Source organism: Somniosus microcephalus, chromosome 16 (genome assembly GCF_052327205.1).
Source record: "Somniosus microcephalus isolate GS21.2 chromosome 16, FLI_Smic_1.0, whole genome shotgun sequence".
NCBI lineage: Eukaryota > Metazoa > Chordata > Chondrichthyes > Squaliformes > Somniosidae > Somniosus > Somniosus microcephalus.
This window is the reverse complement of record NC_141002.1, coordinates 48,926,111-48,947,674: the sequence shown is the minus strand read 5'-3', so window position 1 is coordinate 48,947,674 and position 21,564 is coordinate 48,926,111. Positions and strand designations below refer to the sequence as shown.

General features: G+C 50.9%; 1 protein-coding gene across 1 annotated transcript in view; it reads left to right on the top strand.

Annotated features, from left to right (window-relative positions):
- LOC147106141 (stimulated by retinoic acid gene 8 protein homolog) overlaps positions 1-21,564 on the top strand; it is a 52,072-nt gene that overhangs the window by 19,835 nt on the left and 10,673 nt on the right. The window contains exon 6 of the mRNA XM_086008965.1: positions 20,043-20,131. Within this exon, the coding sequence (XP_085865091.1) occupies positions 20,043-20,131 (89 nt within the window). The remainder of the gene's footprint in view (positions 1-20,042; positions 20,132-21,564) is intronic.

The window sequence follows — 21,564 nt, the reverse complement described above, 5'->3', positions numbered from 1 at the left end:
AAGCCACTTCCCTGCCAGCTCCCCATAACCCTTCACCCCCTTATCTTGCAAAAATCTGTCTATCTACACCTTAAATGTATTTAATGACCCAGTCTCCACAGGTATCTGGGGCAGAGAATTCCACAGATTTACGACCCTCTGAGAGAAGAAATTCCTCCTCATCGCAATTCTAAAAGGGTGACCCTTTATTCTGAAACTATGCCCCCGAGTTCTAGATTTCCCCACGAGGGAAAACATCTTTCCTGTAATGTGGTGACCAGAACTGCACGCCGTACTCTAGCTGAGGCCTAACTAGTGTTTTATACAGTTGAAGCATAACCCCCCTGCTCTTGTATTCTGTGCCACAGCTAATAAAGGCAAGCATTCCGTATGCCTTCTTAACCACCTTATCTACTTGGCATCTACCTTGTCGACCCCCCTCAGTATCTTATATGTGTCAATAAGATCACCTCTCATTCCAATGAGTATAGGCTCAACCTTTCCTCATAAGTCAACCCCTCATCTCTTGAATTAACCTAGTGAATCATCTCTGAACTGCCTCCAATGCAAGTATATCCTTCCTTAAATAAGGAGACCAAAACTGTATGCAGCACTCAAGGTGTGGTCTCACCAATACCTTGTACAGTTGTAGCAGGACTTCCCTGCTTTTATACTCCAACCCCCATGAAATAAAGGCCAACATTCCATTTGCCTTTTCAGAGAACCATAGAAAGTTACAGCATGGAAGGAGGCCATTTCGGCCCATCGTGTCCGCGCCAGCCAACAAAGAGCTATCCAGCCTAATCCCACTTCCTAGCTCTTGGTCTGTAGCCCTGCAGGTTAAGAGCATCCCAAGTGCATATCCAAATACTTTTTAAATGTGGTTAGGGTTCCTGCCTCTACCACCCTTTCAGGCAGCGAGTTCCAGACCCCCACAACCCCCTGGGTGAAGAAATTTCCCCTCAAATCCCCTCTAAACCTTTCCCCAATTACTTTAAATCTGTGCCCCCTGGTTTTTGACGCCTCTGCTAAGGGAAATAGGTCCTTTCTATCCTCTTTATGCCCCTCATAATTTTATACACCTCAATAAGGTCTCCCCTCAGCCTCCTCTGTTCCAAGGACAACAGACCCAGCCTATCCAGTCTTTCCTCCTAGCTAAGATTCTCTACTCCCGGCAACATCCTTGTAAATCTCCTCTGTACCCTCTCTAGTGCAATCACATCTTTCCTGTAATGTGGTGACCAGAACTGCACGCAGTACTCTAGCTGAGGCCTAACTAATGTTTTATACAGTTGAAGCATAACCCCCCCTGCTCTTGTATTCTATGCCACGGCTAACAAAGGCAAGCATTCCGTATGCTGCCTTAACCACCTTATCTACTTGGCCTGCTACCTTCAGGGAACTGTGGACATGCACTCCAAGGTCCCTTTGTTCCTCTACACTACTCAGTGTCCTACCATTTAATATGTATTCCCTTTTCTTGTTAGCCCTCCCCAAATACATTACCTCACACTTCTCCGGATTGAATTCCATTTGCACCTGTTCTGCCCTCCTGACCAATTTATTGATATCTTCCTGCAGTCTACAGCTTCCTTCTGCCGTATCAACCACACAGCCGATTTTAGTATCATCTGCAAACTTCTTAATCATGCCCCCTATATTCAAGTCAAGATCATTGATATATACCACAAAAAGCAAGGGACCTAGTACTGAGCCCTGCGGAACCCCACTGGAAACAGCCTTCCAGTCACAAAAACACCCATTACGATTCCGGAATGGTCATAAGCGTATTTACTTTTTGGTCAGACAAAAATTGTGCCGACGGTATCCAAAAAACGTTCAAAATTCTGCTCATTATCCGCTCATTAGCATTGAGTGACGTGAAGGTTGACCAATCATACAGTCGAGCGACACGACGGTTGACCAATCGCTGCGTCACGGGGGCGCGTTCATTGCGTGTGCGGGCGAGCCATCCTAGAGTTGAGTGACGTGATGATTGACCAATCCTACAGTTCAGTGACCTGACGGTTGACCAATCGGTGCATGTGTGGGCGGGCCTAATCCTTCTGAGCTGAGGTGAGTGGCCGCCATCTTGATTCTAACTATTTTTTTATTTTTCCCACTTTCTGTATGTTAGGGAACTAAGGAAAAGAACAAATTAATTCAATTTTAAATAGTATTTAGGAGGCTCGCCTACTTTGATGGCCATTTCGAGCAGCTGTGCCGGCGCCGGGCGCGGCCTAGCATCGCGAGAAGCCTGGGCCTTGAGTTGAAAGCCCGGGGGAAGAGGGAAGCGAGCAGGTGAACGGCGACGTCTCTCTCTCCCCCCCCCCCCCACCGCAGCGAAAGGCATTCGTCTGCCGCCCAGCGAAACACCCTCCAGTCTCTCTCCAGTGCTCAGGAGGGCGGGGTGCCGGGGCTCGGGAGGGCGGGAAGGGTTACCCTGGCAACCGGGCCCGGCCCTATCTCCGGTGCTCGGGAGGGCGGGACTCGGGAGGCCGGTGCTTGGGAGGGCGGGGCTCGGGAGGGCGGGGGGCCGGTGCTCGGGAGAGCGGGGCTCGGGAGAGCGGGGGACGGGAGCGCGGGGCTCGGGAGGAGGGGAAGGGTTACCCCGGCAACCAGGCCCGGCCCTCTCTCACAGCCTCAAGCCGGCTCACGCGCGGTCCCGGGGCTTGGCTCCATTTGCGTCCGCGGGCCGGGGACTCGCCCTCTCTCCTTCCCTCTGTCTCTCTCTCCCCCCCTCTCCTCTCTCCCCCTCCCTCCCCTTCTCTCTGCCCCCTCCCTCCCCCTCTCTCTCTGCCCCCTCCCTCCCCCTCTCTCTCTTCCCCCTCTCTCTCTGCCCCTCCCTCTCTCTCTCCCTCCCCCCTCTCTCTCCCCCCTCCCTCCTCCTCTCTCTCTCCCCCTCCCTCCCTCCCCTTCCCCCCACCCCCTCTCCCTCCCCTTCCCCCCACCCCCTCTTATCTCTATATTGTGTATATTATCGCTCCCCCGCTCACTCACCGTATCCCGGGAACTCCAGCTCCAACACAGCGTCACTTGGGCCGGGCCTGACAACCGCTCGGCCCGAGACACAGAGCGGGGGAGCGGCAGCAGCCGGCCGTCAACCGCGCGGCCCGAGACACAGAGCAGGGGAGCGGCAGCGGCCGGCCGTCAACTGCGCGGCCCTCTAAACTGCCCTGGCACCACCGGGCCCCCCCAGCTAGTCTATATATACAAAAGGATAGTTCTGTCTGTCTGTCTGTCCAGGCATCACTCAAAAGTTATAGAGCGTACCTACACATATGTTATATCAAAAGAAAGCTTATGATTAGGGGAGTCTACTAGGCGTCTTTACTTTTTGGTCAGACAAAAATTGTTCGGACAGTAGACAAAAAACGGGGAAAAATCCGCTCATTAGCGGTTGACCAATCCTACCGCTCATTAGCGTTGAGTGACGTGATGGTTGACCAATCCTACAGTTCAGTGACCTGATGGTTGACCAATCGGTGCGTCACGGGGGTGTTTCATGGCGTTTATGGGCGGGGCCTAATCCTTCAAACTGCCGTTACTGAGGTGAGTGGCGGCCATTACAGACCGGCCGGGCCTGAAGCTTAAAAAATTTCTCTCTCTCTCCTTCCCTGCCCCCTCTCTCTCTCTCTCTCTCTCTCCTCTTCCCTCTGTTTCTCTCTCCTTCCCTCTCTCTCTCTCTCTCCTTCCCCCTCTCTCTCTTGCCGTGAGTGCAGGACCGGGAAAACCGGGGCTTTCACACGAGCCATCCCCGATCGATATCAGACACGGGAGTCCGGAGCGAAAGGCGTTCCACTGCCGCCCGGCCAACCGGGTCCAAAGGCCCGCTGCGTTAACCATGAGGAACCCCGGGCTCGCTTCAGAGCGATGGACTCCCGGTGTCGGATATGCTCCGTTCTGGTACTGTGGTGAGTCAGAGGGAGAGGAGAGTGGAGGGAGGGAGAGAGAGCGGGGAGGGAGGGGGAGAGAGAGAGGGGCAGGGAGAGAGAGGGGCAGGGAGAGAGAGGGGTGGGGAGAGAGAGAGGGGAGAGACGGGGCAGGGAGAGGGGGAGGGAGAGAGAGCGGGTGAGGGAACTTCCCGCCGACCTCACAAAATGGCGGCCGCCCTTCTTCACCCGCAGTCTCTCTCTCCCCCCCCAGTCTCTCCCTCTCTCCCCCCGTCTCTCTCTTCTCCCCCAGTCTCTATCTTCTCCCCCAGTCTCACTCTCTCACCCCCCCGTCTCTCTCTCTCTCTCTCCCCCCCCAGTCTCTCTCTTCTCCCCCGTCTCTCTCTCTCTCTTACCCCCAGTCTCTCTCTCCCCCCCAGTCTCTCTCTCTCTCTCTCCCCCCCAGTCGCTCTCTCCCCCCCAGTCTCTCTCTCTCTCTCTCTCCCCCCCGTCTCTCTCTCCCCCCCGTCTCTCTCTCCCCCCCCCCCGTCTCTTCTCCCCCCAGTCTGTCGATCCCTGGGCCTCTCTCCCCCTCCAGTCTCTCTCTCTTTCCCTCTCTCTCTCTCTCTCCTTCCCACACAGACAGACAAACTCATTTATATATATATATATAAAAAATTATTTCTACTTTTTTCATAACAACATGCCCTCAAAAAACCCTCGGCACCACCGGGCACTCCAGCTAGTCTATATGTATAAACCGGTACGTCTGTCTGTCTCTCTGTCTTTCTGTCTGTCCGGCTATACAATGAAAAGTTATAGAGCGTACCTACACGTATGTTATATCGAAAGAAAGCTTATCGTTAGGGGACTCTCGTAGACGTATTTACTTTTTCGTCAGACAAAAATTGTTTGGACAGTATACAAAAAACGTTCAAAAATCCACTCATTAGCGGTTGACCAATCCTACCTCTCATTAGCGTTGAGTGACGTGCTGCTTGACCAATCCTACAGTTCACTCACCTGATGGTTGACCAATCAGTGCGTCACGGGCGGGTCCTAATCCTCCAGTCTCCCTAAACTTTGCCGCCATTTTTTCCATCCCCACAGGGACAGCAGCAGCAAAAGAAACCCCCACATTGCGGATCCCGCTCCCGCCCCGCCGGAGCGGCAGGTAAGTTGGGCTCACTCGGGCCATGCCTCGCAACCGCTCAGCCCGACACACAGAGCGGTCGAGGGAGCGGCAGCGGCCGGCCGTCAGCCGCGGGGGAGCTCAGCTCGGGTCCGTCTCGGCCCGACAGCCCGGCCGCGCCTCAAGCGCTAGGCCCCGCACGGCCGCTATCACAACGGCACCGGGCCTGAGGCGCTAGGCAGGGAGAGGGGAGGGAGGGGAGGGAGCGAGAGGACAGCACAGGGAGAGGGGAAGAGGGAGAGAGAGGGAGGACAGACAGGGGCAGGGAGACCGCGCGGCCCAAAATTGCCCTGGCAACGCCGGGCACCCCTAACTAGTTATTTTATTTATATATATATATATAAAGCGGTTGGTTTGTCTGTTTGTCCGCTATACACTCAAAAGTTATAGAGTGTACCTACACGCATGTTATATCAATAGAAAGCTTATCATTAGGGGAGTCTAATAGGCATATTTACTTTTTGGTCAGACAACAATTGGTCGGACACTATACAAAAAACGTTCAAAAATCCGCTCATTAACGGTTGACCAATCCTACCGCTCATTAGCGTTGAGTGACGTGATGGTTGACCAATCCTACAGTTCAGTGACCTGATGGTTGACCAATCCGCCATCTGTTGGCGGGCCTAATCCTGCAGCCTCCCGAAACTTCGCCGCCATTTTTTTCAGCCCCACAGCGACAGCACCAGCCAAACAAACCCCCACATTGCGGCTCCGGGAGCGGGAGGTGAGTTGGAGTCACTCGGGCCGGGTCTCACAACCGCTCGGCCCGAGACACAGCGCGGGCGGGGTAGCGTCAGCGGCCGTCCATAAACTGCGCTACCCGCGGCGCAGCGGCCGGGCGCACCGGGTAATCAGCTGGGGTCCGTCTCGGCCCTAGAGCCCGGCCGGGCCTCAACTGCTAGGCCCCGCACGGCCACCGCAGCCTGGCTCAATTTTCAAAGCCCTTCTCCGGGTCACTGAACTGTAGGATTGGTCAACCATCACGTCACTCAGCGCTAATGAGCGGTAGGATTGGTCAACCGCTAGTGAGCGGATTTTTGAACGTTTTTTGTTAGTGTCCGAACAAATTTTGTCTGACCAAAAAGTAAATACGCCTATTAGATTCCCCTAATGATAAGCTTTCTTTTGATATAACATGCGTGTAGGTACGCTCTATAACTTTTGAGTGTATAGCGGACAGACAGACAAACCAACCGCTTTATATATATAATAATAATAACTAGCTGGGGGTGCCCGGCGAGGGGGAGGGAGATCAGAGGGGGAGAGAGAGAGAGGGGACATACATGGGCAGGGAGCGAGAGGGGGCAGGGAGAGAGAGGGGCAGGGAGAGAGAGGGGGATGGACAGGGAGAGGGTCAGGGAGGGAAAGAGTGACACAGAGTGCAGGAGCGGCAGCGCCCAGCCATAAACCGTGCGGCCCAAAAAAGCCCTGGCAACGCTGGGCACCCCTAGCTAGTATATTTATAAAACATCTTTGAGTTTTCCTTGATTTTACTTGCCAATAATCTTTCATGCTCTCTCGTTGCTTTCCTAATATCCTTTTTAATTGCACCCCTGCACTTTCTGTACTCCTCTAAAGATTCTGGAGGATTTAGCCCTTGGTATCTGTCATACGCCTCCCTTTTTTTCTTTATCCTACCCTGTATGTCCCTAGACATCCAGGAGGCTCTAGATTTATTAGTCCCACCTTTTTTCTTTAAGGGCACATATTTGGTCTGAACCCTCCGGATCTCCTCCTTGAATGCCTCCCAGTGCTCTGACACTGATTTACCTTCAAGTAGCTGTTTCCAGTCGACTATGGCTAAATCCCCTCTGAGCTTAGCAAAATTTGCTTTTTCCCAATTTAGAATTTTTATTCCTGGTCTATCCTTGTCCTTTTCCATAACTACCTTAAATCTAACAGAATTATGGTCACTAGCACCAAAATGCTTCCCCACTGACTCACCTTCTACCTGCCCAGCTTTATTCCCTAATACTAAGCCCAGAACTGCCCCCTGCAGTACCTGCATGCTAACTTTTTGGGCTGGATTTTCATTCAGAAGTCGGGGTTGTAGTCCCGCCTCCATCGAGATGCGGCCAACCCAGCGGGCTCAGCAGGCCAATTAAGGGCCACCCGGCAATAGGTGACGTCACAGACTGAAATTTCATCTGTCAAGACGTTTTGACAGATGAAATATCAGCATTTCACAGCTGTTTGAAGCTGTCAAACACTGACAGTCTTACTTCTAACATGAGTCCTTCTCCACAGACTCAGTTAGAAATCTCTCCTGCACAGAAACTTGCAGGCTGTCACTTTCGACAGATCGCAGCCATTCTGCTTTCTGTGCCGGTGAGATGAGGGACTCCCCGAACCTGAAGGAAGGAAGGCTGAAAAGGTATGTAGAACTTATTTAATCACTTTAGACACACCAAACACACTTACCTTTGCACTCATGCACACGTCACTCACCTGAACACCGGACTTCTCGACCCCTCCAAGCCCTTCAACCCGACGGCCCGACTCCTCCAACTTGGCGTGGTTTGTAGCCGTCGGGATTCCCACAGTTCAAGCTTAAAAATAAAGATTAGGCTAAAAACTGCCTGGTAACAGGCAGTTAATTGGCACTAATCCCTTCCCGCCTCGGGTAGGCGGGTCCCAGTGCGGGGCGGGTACCCGCCTCCTTTGAAATTGGCATGGGGTCGGGACCCCCGATTTCGGGAATTTAACCCCCCGCACGCCTCCAATCCCGACTCCACGGCCCAATGAAAATCGAGCCCTTTGTGTTTCATGCACAAGGACACAAGGACCCCCAGGTCCCTCTGAACTCTCTCCATTTAAATAATAATTTGCTTTTTTATTTTTCCTGCCAAAGTGGATAACCTCGCACTTTCCCACATTATACTCCATCTGCCAAATGTTTGCCCACTCACTTAGCCTGTCTATATCCCTTTGCAGATTCTTTGAGTCCTCTGCACAACTTGCTTTCCCATCCATCTTTGTATCATCCACAAACTTGGCTACATTACACTTGGTCCCTTCATCCAAGTCATTAATGTAGATTGTAAATAGTTGCGGCCCCAGCACCGATCCCTGTGGCACCCCACTAGTTACCGTTTGCCAACCGGAAAATGAACCATTTATTCCGACTCTCTGCTTTCTGTTAGTTAGCCAGTTCTCTATCCATGCTAATATATTACCCCCAACTCCGTGAGCTCTTATCTTATGCAGTAACCTTTTGTGTGGCACCTTATCGAATGCCTTCTGGAAATCCAAATACACCACAACCACTGGCTCACCTTTGTCCACACTGCTCATTACATCCTCAAAGAACTCCAGCAAATTTGTTAAACATGATTTCCCTTTCATAAAACCATGCTGACTCTGCTTGACTGTATTATGATTTTCCAAATGCCCTGCCACTGCTTCCTTAATGAAGGACTCCAGCATTAATTAGGCCAATCAACGAAAAATTGTGTCAGCAGGCCAGCAGCGGGCTGGGAACCCGCCCACTACCGTTCCCAATGCAAACCCACCTCCAGGAAGAAAATCACGGCCATAGAATGGTTACAGCACAGAAGGAGGCCATTCGTCCCGTCAAGCCCGTGCCAGCTCTTTGCAAGAGCACTTCAGCTAGTCCCACTCCCCCGCCCTTTCCCCATAGCCCTGCAAATTTTTTTCCTTAAGGTACTTATCCAATTCCCTTTTGAAAGCCCCGATTGAATCTGCCTCCTCCACCCTTTCTGGCTGTGAATTCCAAATCCTAACCACTCGCTGCTTAAAAAAGTTTTTCCTCATGTTGCCTTTGGTTCTTCTGCCAGTCACCTTAAATCTGTGTCCTCGGGTTCTCGACCCTTCCGCCAATGGGAACAGTTTCTCTCTATCTACTCCCCTCATGATTTTGAACACCTCTATCAGATCTCCTCTCAACCTTCTCTGCTCTAAGGAGAACAACCCCAGCTTCTCCATTCTATCCACATAACTGAAGTCCCTCATCCCTGGAACCATTCTTGTCAATCTTTTCTGCACTCTCTCTAAGGCCTTCACATCCTTCCTAAAGTGCGGTGCCCAGAATTGGACACAATATTCCAATTGAGGCCGAACCAATGTTTTATAAAGATTCATCATAACTTCCTTACCTCAGCGGAGTACAAGAACATGCATTTATATAGCGCCTTTAACATAGAAAAAAGTCCCAAGTTGCTTCACAGGGGCGTAATTGGAAAAAATGGATATTGAGCCAAAGAAGGAGATATTAGGAGGGGTAACCAAAAGCTTGGTCAAAGAGTTAGGTTTTAAGAAGGATCTCAAAGGAGGAGCGAGAGGTGGAAATGTGGAGTGGTTTGGGGGGGGATTTCCAGAGTGTGGGCTAAGTGTCTGAAGGCAGAGCCACTAAAGGTAGGGCAAAGGAAGGGGGATGCACAAGAGGCCAGAGTCAAGGAACAGTGAGTTTGGGATGGGGAATTGTAGGGCTGGAGGAGGTTACAAGGATAGGGAATTGCGATGCCATGAAGGGATTAAAAATAAGGATGAGAATTTTAAACTTAAGGTATTAGGGGACCGGAAGCCAGTGATAGGTGAGCAGCACTTGGTGCAGGATAGGATACAGGCAGCAAAGTTTTAGAAGATCTGAAGTTTACAGAGGTTGGGAGACTGGCCAGAAGAGCATTGGAATATTTGAGTCTGGAGGTGATGGATGAGGGATTCAGCAACAGATAGGCTGAGGTAGAGATGGAGGCAGGTGATATTATGGAGTATGAAGTAAGCGGTCATTGTGATGGAGTGGACAACGACTCTTAGTTCTTGGAAAACAGATTTTGGGGGAATGAGGAAACAGTTAATGCAGCTGGACTGGAATTAATTATTAGAGGAGCAAAGCTTGTAGAAAAGCAAACTGGTAGGTTTTTAAATCTATCTATATATATAAATCGGTCGATCTGTCTGTCTGTCATTCTGTCTGTCTGTCATTCTGTCTGTCATCGCGTGTGCGTCTGTCGGGCTATGCGCTCGAAAGTTACAGGGCGTACCTACGCGCGCGTTACCTCCAAAGAAAGCTTACGCTTCCGAGACGGTTTTAAGCGTATTTACGTTTCGGCCGGGCTAAAATCGCGCCCGCGGTATCCCAAAAACTTTCAACATTCCGCTCATTAGCATCTCATTATCCGCTCATTAGTGACAGAGTGACCTTGAGCTCGACCAATCGTACGCCGGGTTGCTGGCGTGTGCCGCCGGGCCAATCGGTGCGTGTGTGGCCGGGCCTTATCGTTCTGAACCGAGGTGAGTCGCCGCCATCTTGATTCCAAACTTTCCTTTCTTTTTCCCGCTTTCTGCGTCTTAAAAAAAAACGTTGCTTTTAAAACACATATTGTTTTTTAAAAAAATGATTTAGAAAGTAATTAACTTATCTAATTTCATTAATTTTCCTACCTTTCCCCGTTTTTCCAGGTAGGCCTAGAAGCCTCGGCGTCTCCTCCGCACCCACGCCCGAGCTAGGCACCTCCCGGCCCCACTCGAAGGCTGGAGGGCCGAGCCTCAGCCCAGCGCCGCTAGGGTGCGCGCGAAGCAGGAGCTGAGATGCGGCGTCTCTCTCTGGCTCGGCCGGGGGGCGGGGCTTGCTGAGCGTCAAGCGTTACCCTGGCAACCGGGCCCGCCGGCCGTCTCGCACAGCCGCAATCGGCGGTCTTCACCTCGGGGGGGGGGGCCGCGACCCTCGGGGGGGAGGCCGCGCACGCAGCAGGAGCAGCTGAGACGCGGCGTCTCTCTCTCTGGCTCGGCCGGGGGGCGGGGCTTGGTCAGCGTCACGGTTACCCTGGCAACCGGGCCCTCCGGCCGTCTCGCACAGCCGCAATGTTGAAGCCAGCTCGGGAGGCCGGTGCTCGGAAGATCGCACCTCCGGAGTTCGGTGCTCGGTTGGTGGGGGGGGGCGAGCCTCGGGGGTGGGTGGGTGGTGGGCGAGCCTCGGGGGTGGGGGTGGGTGGTGGGCGAGCCTCGGGGGTGGGGGTGGGGGTGCGAGTCTCTGGGGGGCCAACCTCTGGAGTTCGGGGGGTGGGGATCAGGGGGCTCGGGAGTTTGGGGGGACGGGGATCAGGGGGCTCGTGGACTCTCCCCTTCTCCTCCCTCCTCCTCCCCTCCCTCCCCCTGCCCCTTCTTCCCCCCCTCCTCTCTCCTCCCTCCCTCCCCCCCGCCCTCCCTCCATCCCCCCGCCGTCCCTTCCCCGCCCTCTCCACCCCTCCCCGCCTCCCCCCCTCTTCCCCCCAGTCGCTCTCTCTCTTCCCCCCAGTCGCGCTCTCTCTTCCCCCCAGTCGCTCTCTCTCTTCCCCCCAGTCGCTCTCTCTCTTCCCCCCAGTCGCTCTCTCTCTCTCTTCCAACAACAACATGCCCTCGAAAAAGCCTCGGCACCGCCGGGCACTTCAGCTAGTCTATCTATATATATAAATCGGTACATCTGTCTGTCATTCTGTCTGTCATCGCGTGTGCGTCTGTCGGGTATGCGCTCGAAAGTTACAGGGCGTACCTACGCGCGCGTTACCTCCAAAGAAAGCTTACGCTTCCGAGACGGTTTTAAGCGTATTTACGTTTCGGCCGGGCTAAAATCGCGCCCGCGGTATCCCAAAAACCTTCAACATTCCGCTCATTAGCATCTCATTATCCGCTCATTAGCGACAGAGTGACCTCGAGCTCGACCAATCGTACGCCGGGTTGCTGGCGTGTGTCGCCGGGCCAATCGGTGCGTGTGTGGCTGGGCCTTATCGTTCTGAACCGAGGTGAGTCGCTGCCATCTTGATTCCAAACTTTTCCTTTCTTTTTCCCGCTTTCTGCGTCTTAAAAAAAAACGTTGCTTTTAAAACACATAGGCCTAGAAATTGGGTTTTGGCTTAGCCAGGGCTTTAGCGCCGGAAGTTAGTGCCGGCGCTAAGTCCCCCTGCGCGCGCCAAAAATTCAGTAGCGCCACGCCCAAACGGCTGCCGGCGCTACTGAAGGGTCTTAGCGCCTGGAAAAGGGCGCTAACTGCCGTTTAGCGCCGCAATTCCGGCGCTGCAGCACCCGATGCGGTGCGGCAGGCTGGGGAAGTGCAGGCCTCCTCCTTCCGTTAAGGAGGAGCTGCCTGCACCCGGCCGCGGCCCGCGCAAATCTGTTTAAAAATGAGCCCGGCACCTCGGACAAGTGCCGGGCTTGCATCTGTTCCGGTGGGGGGGGGGGAGAAGTCCGGGGAGGGAGCTGCGGGCAGGCGGCCGGCGGGAAAGCGGCCGGCCGCCGCGGGGCCTTTAATGCGCCGGCGCAAACACATGTTGGACTCTGTTGCCAGAGTCTTAGTTGCGGCTGCCACGGGCGAGGCGGCCGCAACTGAATTTCGGCGCTGGGGCCCGTCGGCATGGCAACCGGGACGCTGCGCACACCGATGACGTCATCGGTGCCGGCGCAGCGCTACCGGTGCAACGCCGCTTTAGGGCCCCAGGGAATTTTTCAACTGGCCATAACTCTGGCGCTAGTCCCTCTAGCGCCTCAAAAGCGGCGCTAAGGCTAGTGAATTTCTAGGCCATATTGTTTTAAAAAAAAATGATTTAGAAAGTAATTAACTTATCTAATCTCATTAATTTTCCTACCTTTCCCCGTTTTTCCAGGTAGGCCTAGAAGCCTCGGCGTCTCCTCCACACCCACGCCCGAGCTAGGCACCTCCCAGCCCCATTCGAAAGCTGGATGGCCGAGCCTCAGCCCAGCGCCGCTAGGGTGGGCGCGCAGCAGGAGCTGAGACGCGGCGTCTCTCTCTGGCTCGGCCGGGGGGCGGGGCTTGCTGAGTGTCAAGCGTTACCCTGGCAACCGGGCCCGCCGGCCGTCTCGCACAGCCGCAATCGGCGGTCTTCACCTCGGTGGGGGGCGGAGGGGCCGCGACCCGGGGGGGGGGAGGGGCCGCGACCCTTGGGGGGGGGCCGCGACCCTCGGGGGGGGGCCGCGACCCTCGGGGGGGGGAGCCGCGACCCTCGGGGGGGAGGCCGCGCGCGCAGCAGGAGCAGCTGAGACGCGGCGTCTCTCTCTGGCTCGGCCGGGGGGGCGGTGCTTGGTCAGCGTCACGGTTACCCTGGCAACCGGGCCCTCCGGCCGTCTCGCACAGCTGCAATGTTGAAGCCAGCTTGGGAGGCCGGTGCTCAGAAGATCGCGCCCCTGGAGTTCGGTGCTTGGTTGGTGGGGGGGGCGAGCCTCGGGGGTGGGTGGGTGGTGGGCGAGCCTCGGGGGTGGGGGTGGGTGGTGGGCGAGCCGTGGGGGTGGGGGTGCGAGTCTCGGGGGGGCCAACCTCGAGTTCGGGGGGTGGGGATCAGGGGGCTCGGGAGTTTGGGGGGATGGGGATCAGGGGGCTTGTGGACTCTCCCCCTTCCCCTCCCCTCCCCCCTCCTCTCTCCTCCTCCCCTCCCTCCCCCTGCCCCTTCTTCCCCCCTCTCTCCTCTCCGCCCTCCCCCCTACCCCTCCCCTCCGCCCCCTCCCCTCCCCCCAGTCGCTCTCTCTCTTCCCCCCAGTCGCTCTCTCTCTCTCTTCCAACAACAACATGCCCTCGAAAAAGCCTCGGCACCGCCGGACACTTCAGCTAGTCTATCTATATATATATATAAAAGGATACTTCTGTCTGTCATTCCATCTGTCTGTCTGTCTTGAATTAACTCGAAAGTTATAGAGCGTACCTACACGTGCGTTACGTCGAAAGAAAGCTGACGATTCCAGAACCATCCTAAGCGTATTTATGTTTCGGCCGGACAAAAATTGCGCCCGCGGTATCCAAAAAACTTTCAACATTCCACTCATTATCCACTCATTAGCATCGAGTGACGTCGAGGTCGACCAATCGTACGGCGGGTTCCTGGCGCGTGCGGCCGGGCCCTCCTACGGTCGAGTGACGGGACGATTGACCAATCCTACGCTTCGGTGACCTGACGGTCCACCAATCGGTGCCTGTGTGGGCGGGCCTTATCGTTCTGAACCGAGGTGAGTCGCCGCCATCTTGATTCCAAACTTTTCCTTTCTTTTTCCCGCTTTCTGCGTGTTTCTTTTCAAATCTACATTTCCAGCAAAAAAAAAGTTGCTTTTGAAAGACAAATTGTTTTTTATAAAAGTTAATTATTTTGTAAATCTTTTGTCTAACCTCTATAATTTTCCTACCTTTCACCGTTTTTCCAGGCCTCAAAGCCTGGGCGTCTGTTGACCAGCCACGCCTGAGCTAGGCGCCTCCCGTCGCGATCGACAAAAGGCCAGCGATCGCCGCCATCTTTGTGAAGGCTGGAGGGGGCGGGCCTGAGCCGAGCGTCGCCACCGCCGCCATCTTAGTAAAGGCGGGCGGGGCGGGAGTCAGCGTCCGCGTCATCTTCTGCCTGGAGCGCGACTTGAGTCCGGCCGGCCCTCACGTGGTAGGTTGCGCGGCGGCGTCTCTCTGGTCTTGAAGCCGGCTCAGGCGGGGACATCGGGAGATCGCGGGGGCGGGACATCGGGAGATCCGGGGGCGGGACATCGGGAGATCGGGGGGTGGGAGATCGGGGGGCGGGACATCGGGAGATCGGGGGTCGGGAGATCGCGGGGCGGGAGATCGGGGGGCGGGAGATCGGGGGCGGGGCTCGGGGACTCCCCCCCCCTCCCCCTCCCCTTCCTCCCCCCCTTCCTCCTCCTCCCCCCCTTCCCCCTCCCCCCCAGTCACTGTCTCTCTTCCCCCCAGTCGCTCTCTCTCTTCCCCCCAGTCGCGCTCTCTCTTCCCCCCCCAGTCGCGCGCTCTCTCTCTTCCAACAACAACATGCCCTCGAAAAAGCCTCGGCACCGCCGGGCACTCCAGCTAGTATACAATACAGGAATTAAATAGTTAATTTTCTAGAAACCTTGTAGCAATTTTCTAAAACCTTCTTATTTAGGGGTGGGCAAGACATGACCATATCCACCTTTTATTCTTTCTAAGTAAATACCAGTTAGGGGTTAGGACCATTGATGCCAATCGAAAATAGTCAATTCTGTCACATGGATCCTTTCCACGGTATTATTGAACTAAACAGGCATGAATCAGAATCTATAATGTCAATTAGTTTGATGAAGGAAATTAGCTGTTACACTCCTTTCCTCTTTGCTTGTGTCCAAGACAGACAGAATCCTGATACCAATTTGTGGAACCCTGATACCTTCTCAAGGGCAATAAATTCTGGCCTTACCAGCAATCCCCACATCCTGTGAATTAATACATTTTTTAAAAACTGTCTTCCAAGACTTTCTTGCTCATTAGTCTTTTTTATAATACCCATAGCACATTAACCAGTCCACTAGTCTACAATCTTGAAAGGTGTACAATTCATTCAGACTGTAGCTGCAACTCGCACTAGTCTTTATTGGAAATCTCCAGTAATATGAGGATGTATATGTCCTTTATCTGATTCCCAGCTTTGCAGAATTAGGACATAAGAACATAAAATAGGAGCAGGAGTAGGCCATTTGGCCCTTCGAGCCTGCTCCGCCATTCAATGAGATCATGGCTGATCTTCTGCCTTGACTCCATTCATCGGCCCTATCGCCATATCCCTTGATGCCCTTACTAGTCAGAAATCTATCGACTTCTGTTTTGAATATACCCAATGACAGAGCCTCCACCGCCCTCTAGGGTAGAGAATTCCAAAGATTCATCACCCCCTGTGTGAAGAAATTTCTTCTCATCTCAGTTCTGAATGGCCTACCCTTTATCCTGAGGCTGTGGCCCCTGGTTCGAGACTCCCCAGCCAAGGGAAACATTCTCCCAGCATCCACCCTATCAAGCCCTGTAATAATTTTGTATGCTTCAATGAGATCGCCTCTCATTCTTCTGAATTCAAGAGAATACAGGCCTAGTTTACTCAATCTCTTCTCATACGACAGTCCCGCCATCCCAGGAATCAATCTCATGAACCTTCGTTGCACTCCCTCTATGGCAAGTATATCCTTAGGTAAGGAGACCAAAATTGTACACAGTACTCCAGGTATGGTCTCACCAAGGCCCTATATAATTGGAGTAAGACTTCTTTACTCCTGTACTCAAATCCTCTTGTAATGAAGGCCAGCATGCCACTTGCCTTCCTAATGGCTTACATAAGAACATAAGAAGTAGGAGCAGGAGTAGGCCATACGGCCCCTCGGGCCTGCTCCGCCATTCAATAAGATCATGGCTGATCCGAATCTAGACTCACATCCACTTCCCTGCCCTCTCCCCGTAACCCCTAATTCCCTTATCTGCTAGGAAACTGTCTATCTCCATTTTAAATTTATTTAATGTTGCAGCTTCCGCAGCTCTCTGGGGTAGCAAATTCCATAGATTTATTACCCTCTGAGTGAAGAAGTTTCTCCTCATCTCAGTTTTGAAAGCGCAGCCCCTTATTCTTAGATTATGCCCCCTAGTTCTAGTCTCACCCATCAGTGGAAATATCCTCCCCGCATCCACCCAATCAAGCCCCCTCACAATCTTATATGTTTCGATAAGATCGCCTCTCATTCTTCTGAACTCCAATGAGTAGAGTCCCAACCTACTCAACCTTTCCTCATACGTCAACCCCCTCATCTCTGGAATCAACCGAGTGAACCTTCTCTGAACCGCCTCGAGAGCAAGTATATCTTTTCTTAAATATGGAAACCAAAACTGCACACAGTATTCCAGGTGTGGCCTCACCAATACCCTGTATAACTGCAGCAAGACTTCCCTGTTTTTATACTCCATCCCCCTTGCAATAAAAGCCAAGATTCCATTGGCCTTCCTGATCACCTGCTGCACCTGCATACTAACTTTTTGTGTTTCATGCACCAGGACCCCCAGATCCTTTTGTACTGTAGCACTTTGCAGTTTCTCTCCATTTAGATAATAACTTGCTCTTTGATTTTTTCTGCCAAAGTGCATAACCTCACACTCTCCAACATTATATTGCATCTGCCAAATCTCTGCCCACTCACTTAGCCTGTCTATGTCCTTTTGCAGGTTTTTTATGTCCTCCTCACTCATTGCTTTCCCTCCCATCTTTGTATCGTCGGCAAACTTGGATATGTTGCACTCGGTCCCTTCCTCCAAATCGTTAATATAGATTGTAAAGAGTTGGGGTCCCAGCACTGACCCCTGCGGAACACCACTAGTTACTGATTGCCAGCCCGAGAATGAACCATTTATCCCAACTCTTTGTTTTCTGTTAGATAGCCAATCTTCCACCCATGCCAGTATATTACCCCCAATCCCGTGATTTCTTATCTTGATCAGTAATCTTTTGTGTGGAACCTTGTCAAATGCCTTTTGGAAGTCCAAATACACTACATCCACTGGTTCCCCTTTATCCACCCTGTATGTTACATCCTCAAAGAATTCGAGCAAATTTGTCAAACATGACTTCCCCTTCATAAAACCATGTTGACTTTGTCCTATTAAATTATGTTTATCCAAATGCTCTGTTACTGTTTCCTTAATAATAGACTCCAACATTTTGCCAACCACAGATGTTAGGCTAACTGGTCTATAGTTTCCAGCTTTTTGTCTACTTCCCTTCTTAAATAAGGGTGTTACATTAGCAGTTTTCCAATCTGCCGGGACCTTTCCTGAGTCCAGGGAGTTCTGGAAAATAATCACCAATGCATCCACAATCCCTACCGCCACTTCTCTCAAGACCCTAGGATGTAGGCCGTCAGGTCCGGGGGATTTATCCGCCTTAAGTCCCATTATTTTACTGAGTACCATCTCCTTAGTGATTTTAATCGCCTTTAGCTCCTCCCCCTCCATTGCCCCCTGTTTGTCCAGTGTTGAGATATTTTTAGTGTCCTCTACTGTAAAGACTGATACAAAATATTTGTTCAGCGTCGTTGCCATCTCCATATTCCCCACCACTAGTTTCCCGGTCCCATCCTCTAAGGGACCAACGTTCACTTTAGCCACCCTTTTTCTTTTTATATAGCTGTAGAAACTCTTGCTATCTGTTTTTATATTTTTTGCTAGTTTACTTTCATAATCTATCTTCCCTTTCTTAATTAATCTTTTAGTTATTGTTTGCTGGCTTTTAAATGCTTCCCAATCTTCTATCCTCCCACTAGATTTGGCTACTTTATATGCCCTTGTTTTCAGTCGGATACTATCCTTTATTACTTTACTAAGCCACGGATGGCTGTCTTTTCTTTTACTCCCCTTTTACCTCAGTGGAATATATTTATCTTGAAAGATGTGAAATATCTCCTTGAATGTAGACCACTGCTCTTGTACCGTCTTACACTTTAATCTGTTTTCCCAGTCCACTTTAGTCAATTCTACTCTCATACCTTCATAGTCTCCTTTATTTAAGCTCAGTATGCTGGTTTGAGATCCAACTCTTTCACCCTCAAACTGAATTTGGAATTCAACCATATTATGGTCACTCATTCCAAGGGGATCCTTTACTAGGACATTTTTTATTAATCCTGTTTCATTACACAGGACCAGATCTAAGATTGCCTGCCCCCTGGTTGGTTCAGTTACATACTGCTCAAGGAACCCGTCCCTAATACACTCTATGAACTCTTCCTCAAGGCTGCCATGCCCAATTTGATTAGTCCAGTCAATATGAAAGTTAAAATCCCCCATGATTATAGCTGTTCCCTTATTACAAGCCCCAACTATTTCCTGATTTATACTTCGACCAACAGAGTTGCCACTGTTAGGAGGCCTATAGACTACGCCCACTAGTGACTTTTTCCCCTTCTTATTCCTTAAATCCACCCAAACTATTTCACTATCCTGATCCTTTGACCCAATATCATTTCTGACTATTGCAGTGATTCCATCCTTGATTAACATAGCAACCCCACCTCCCTTTCCTTCCTGTCTGTCCTTCCTAATTGTCAAATACCCTTGTATGTTTAGTTCCCAGTCATGATTATCTTGCAGCCATGTTTCCGTAATGGCCACCAGATCATACCCATGTGTAGTTATTTGTACCGTCAACTCGTCAATTTTGTTACGAATGCTGCGTGCATTCAGATAAAGAACTTTCAAATATGTTTTCTGACAATTTATTCCTGCTTTTACCCCTTTTACTACTTTACCTTTATCATTATACATTCTGTCCCTTCCTGACACGCTCCGGTTTTTAATTCCCCCACTGCTACCTTGCTCTATTGCCTTCTCCGCTGTCATTTTTATTTTTCGCTCTCTTAAAACCCCCCCCCCCACTAATTAGTTTAAAGCCCTCTCTACAGCCCTAGTTATTCGATTCGCCAGGACTCTAGTCCCAGCACTGGCCAAGTGAAGTCCGTCCCAACGGAACAGCTCTCTCCTGTCCCAGTACTGATGCCAGTGTCCCAGGAAGCAAAACCCATTTCTCCCACACCAGGCTTTGAGCCACGTATTTAACTCTCTAATTTTATTTACCCTAGCCAAATTTGCACGCTGCACCTGCACATTCACTTTCAGTGACTCATGTACAAGGACACCCAGGTCCCTTTGAGCATCTGCATTCCCCAATCTTTCACCATTTAGGAAATATTCTGCCTTTCTGTTTTTTCTACCAAAGTGGATAACTTCACGTTTATCCACGTTATATTCCATCTGTCATGTTCTCGCCCACTCACTGAGCCTGTCGAGATCCCCCTGAAGCGTCTTCACATCCTCTTCACAACTGACACTGCCACCTAGCTTTGTATCATCAGCAAATTTGGAAATGTTACATTTAGTTCCCTCATCCAAATCATTGATACAGATTGTGAATAGCTGGGGCCCAAGCACTGATCCTTGCAGTACCCTACTAGTCACAGCCTGCCATCCTGAAAAAGACCCGTTTATCCCTACTCTTTGTTTTCTGTCTGTTAACCAATTCTCAATCCATGCTAATATATTACCCCCAATTCCATGTGCCCTAATTTTGTTCACCAACCTCTTGCGTGAAGGCCTTCTGAAAATCCAAATACACCACATCTATTCGAGGATGAACCCTCTTAGTTTGCTTAAAATGCCTGCAGCTTGGTTTAGATGGCCAGTTTTTCTACAGTACATGTGTAATGAAGATACCTGCCTTTTCCTCCCCTTTTTACAGATGCTTTTTGAAGATGCATTTGATTTAGCTTCAGGCTTCCTGGTAAAACCAGAGCTGAATACGCTAACAGGAATAAAACAGGAAAGCAGGTAGCAGATTTTTGTGTCTGTCTTTTGTTGTCATGTTTACAAAGTTAATGTCCTGGAAAGCAGCAAAACAAATTCTGAACAGTCACAAACATGTTTTGTGGTAACCAGTATAACTTCATTTTGCTATATTTGTGTTGTGCGGTGCAGAATTCTTTGATCCCTAGGAGTGGTCTGCACTTGCTAGTTTTGGGTTCTGCAATTTACTGCTATGTTTGTGTCTTGGACTGTAGATGTGCATGGAACCTGCATCCCATTATGATCAGGAATTTACCTTTACTGCCTGATACCCACTCACATGATAGTGTTACCCAAGGGGTTGTACCAATTAAAACCCTTGTCCGATGAACTGGATACTGTAATCTTGCTCATTCCTCTACTTGCACTTCTTGAATCTTCTGAAAGGCAGACTGGTGAACACTTTAGTGAGATGTAAATGAACAAACTGGTTGAACTGAACGAGCAGAATAAAATTTATTTAAAAAATCTTATTATACTTCAACTTAATTCAGTATCACTCCCATAAAAAAGAAAATCATAAATATGCCACACTGTCCCTATTAATGTGCTAAATATCATTTTCTAGTCGGTCCTTCCTCTGATCCTGACCAACTCTATCTTAAGTAGTACTTGCTCCCTGTCTGTCTCCCTCAGCAGAACATCCAGTCCTGACTGTAAACCCTGACCTTTACCTCAGCTGGACAGGGAGCCAAGGTCATGCTTGACCTCTGACCCTATTTGGTTGCATTGAAAGAACTCACCTGGAATCCCGTCCTTTTCTAAACCTTTATTTGCAGAGATCCCAAACCCAGTTTAGCTTTTTAGATCAGAGGAGAAATGCTGTAAAATTGGAAAAGTTCAAGAGCTGAAATTATATTTTTAAATGTAAATATGTACAAGGATAAATGGGGCCTGGGAGTGGGGAACACCACAGGGAAAAACAGCAGCCTGGAGGAGCAGTCTGCGGGGGAGAGGACATGCAGACGCTATTCAGTCCCCACTTTAAAGTCATACACTCTGTCCTTAGTTTTATAGAATACTATGATTATTATTTGCAGATAAATAGTAAAATGTAGGGCAATTTCAAAAGCAGAGAAGCAAATGTGGTTGGAGCACAGAAGTTTCTCTGCAGTACAGGCTGAGGAGTTGGGAGATGAAAAACGGAGGTGCTATACTGCCACCACTGGTGGGAGGGTGCATTTAGATACATAGATACATAGAAGATAGGAGCAGGAGTAGGCCATTCGGCCCTTCAAGCCTGCTCCGCCATTCAATGAGATCATGGCTGATCATCCAAATTCAGTACCCGGTCCCTGCCTTCTCCCCATATCCCTTGATCCCTTTAGCCTTAAGAAATATATCCAACTCTTTCTTGAATATACTTAATGAACTGGCTTCCACCGCCCTCTGTGGCAGAGAATTCCACAGGTTCACCA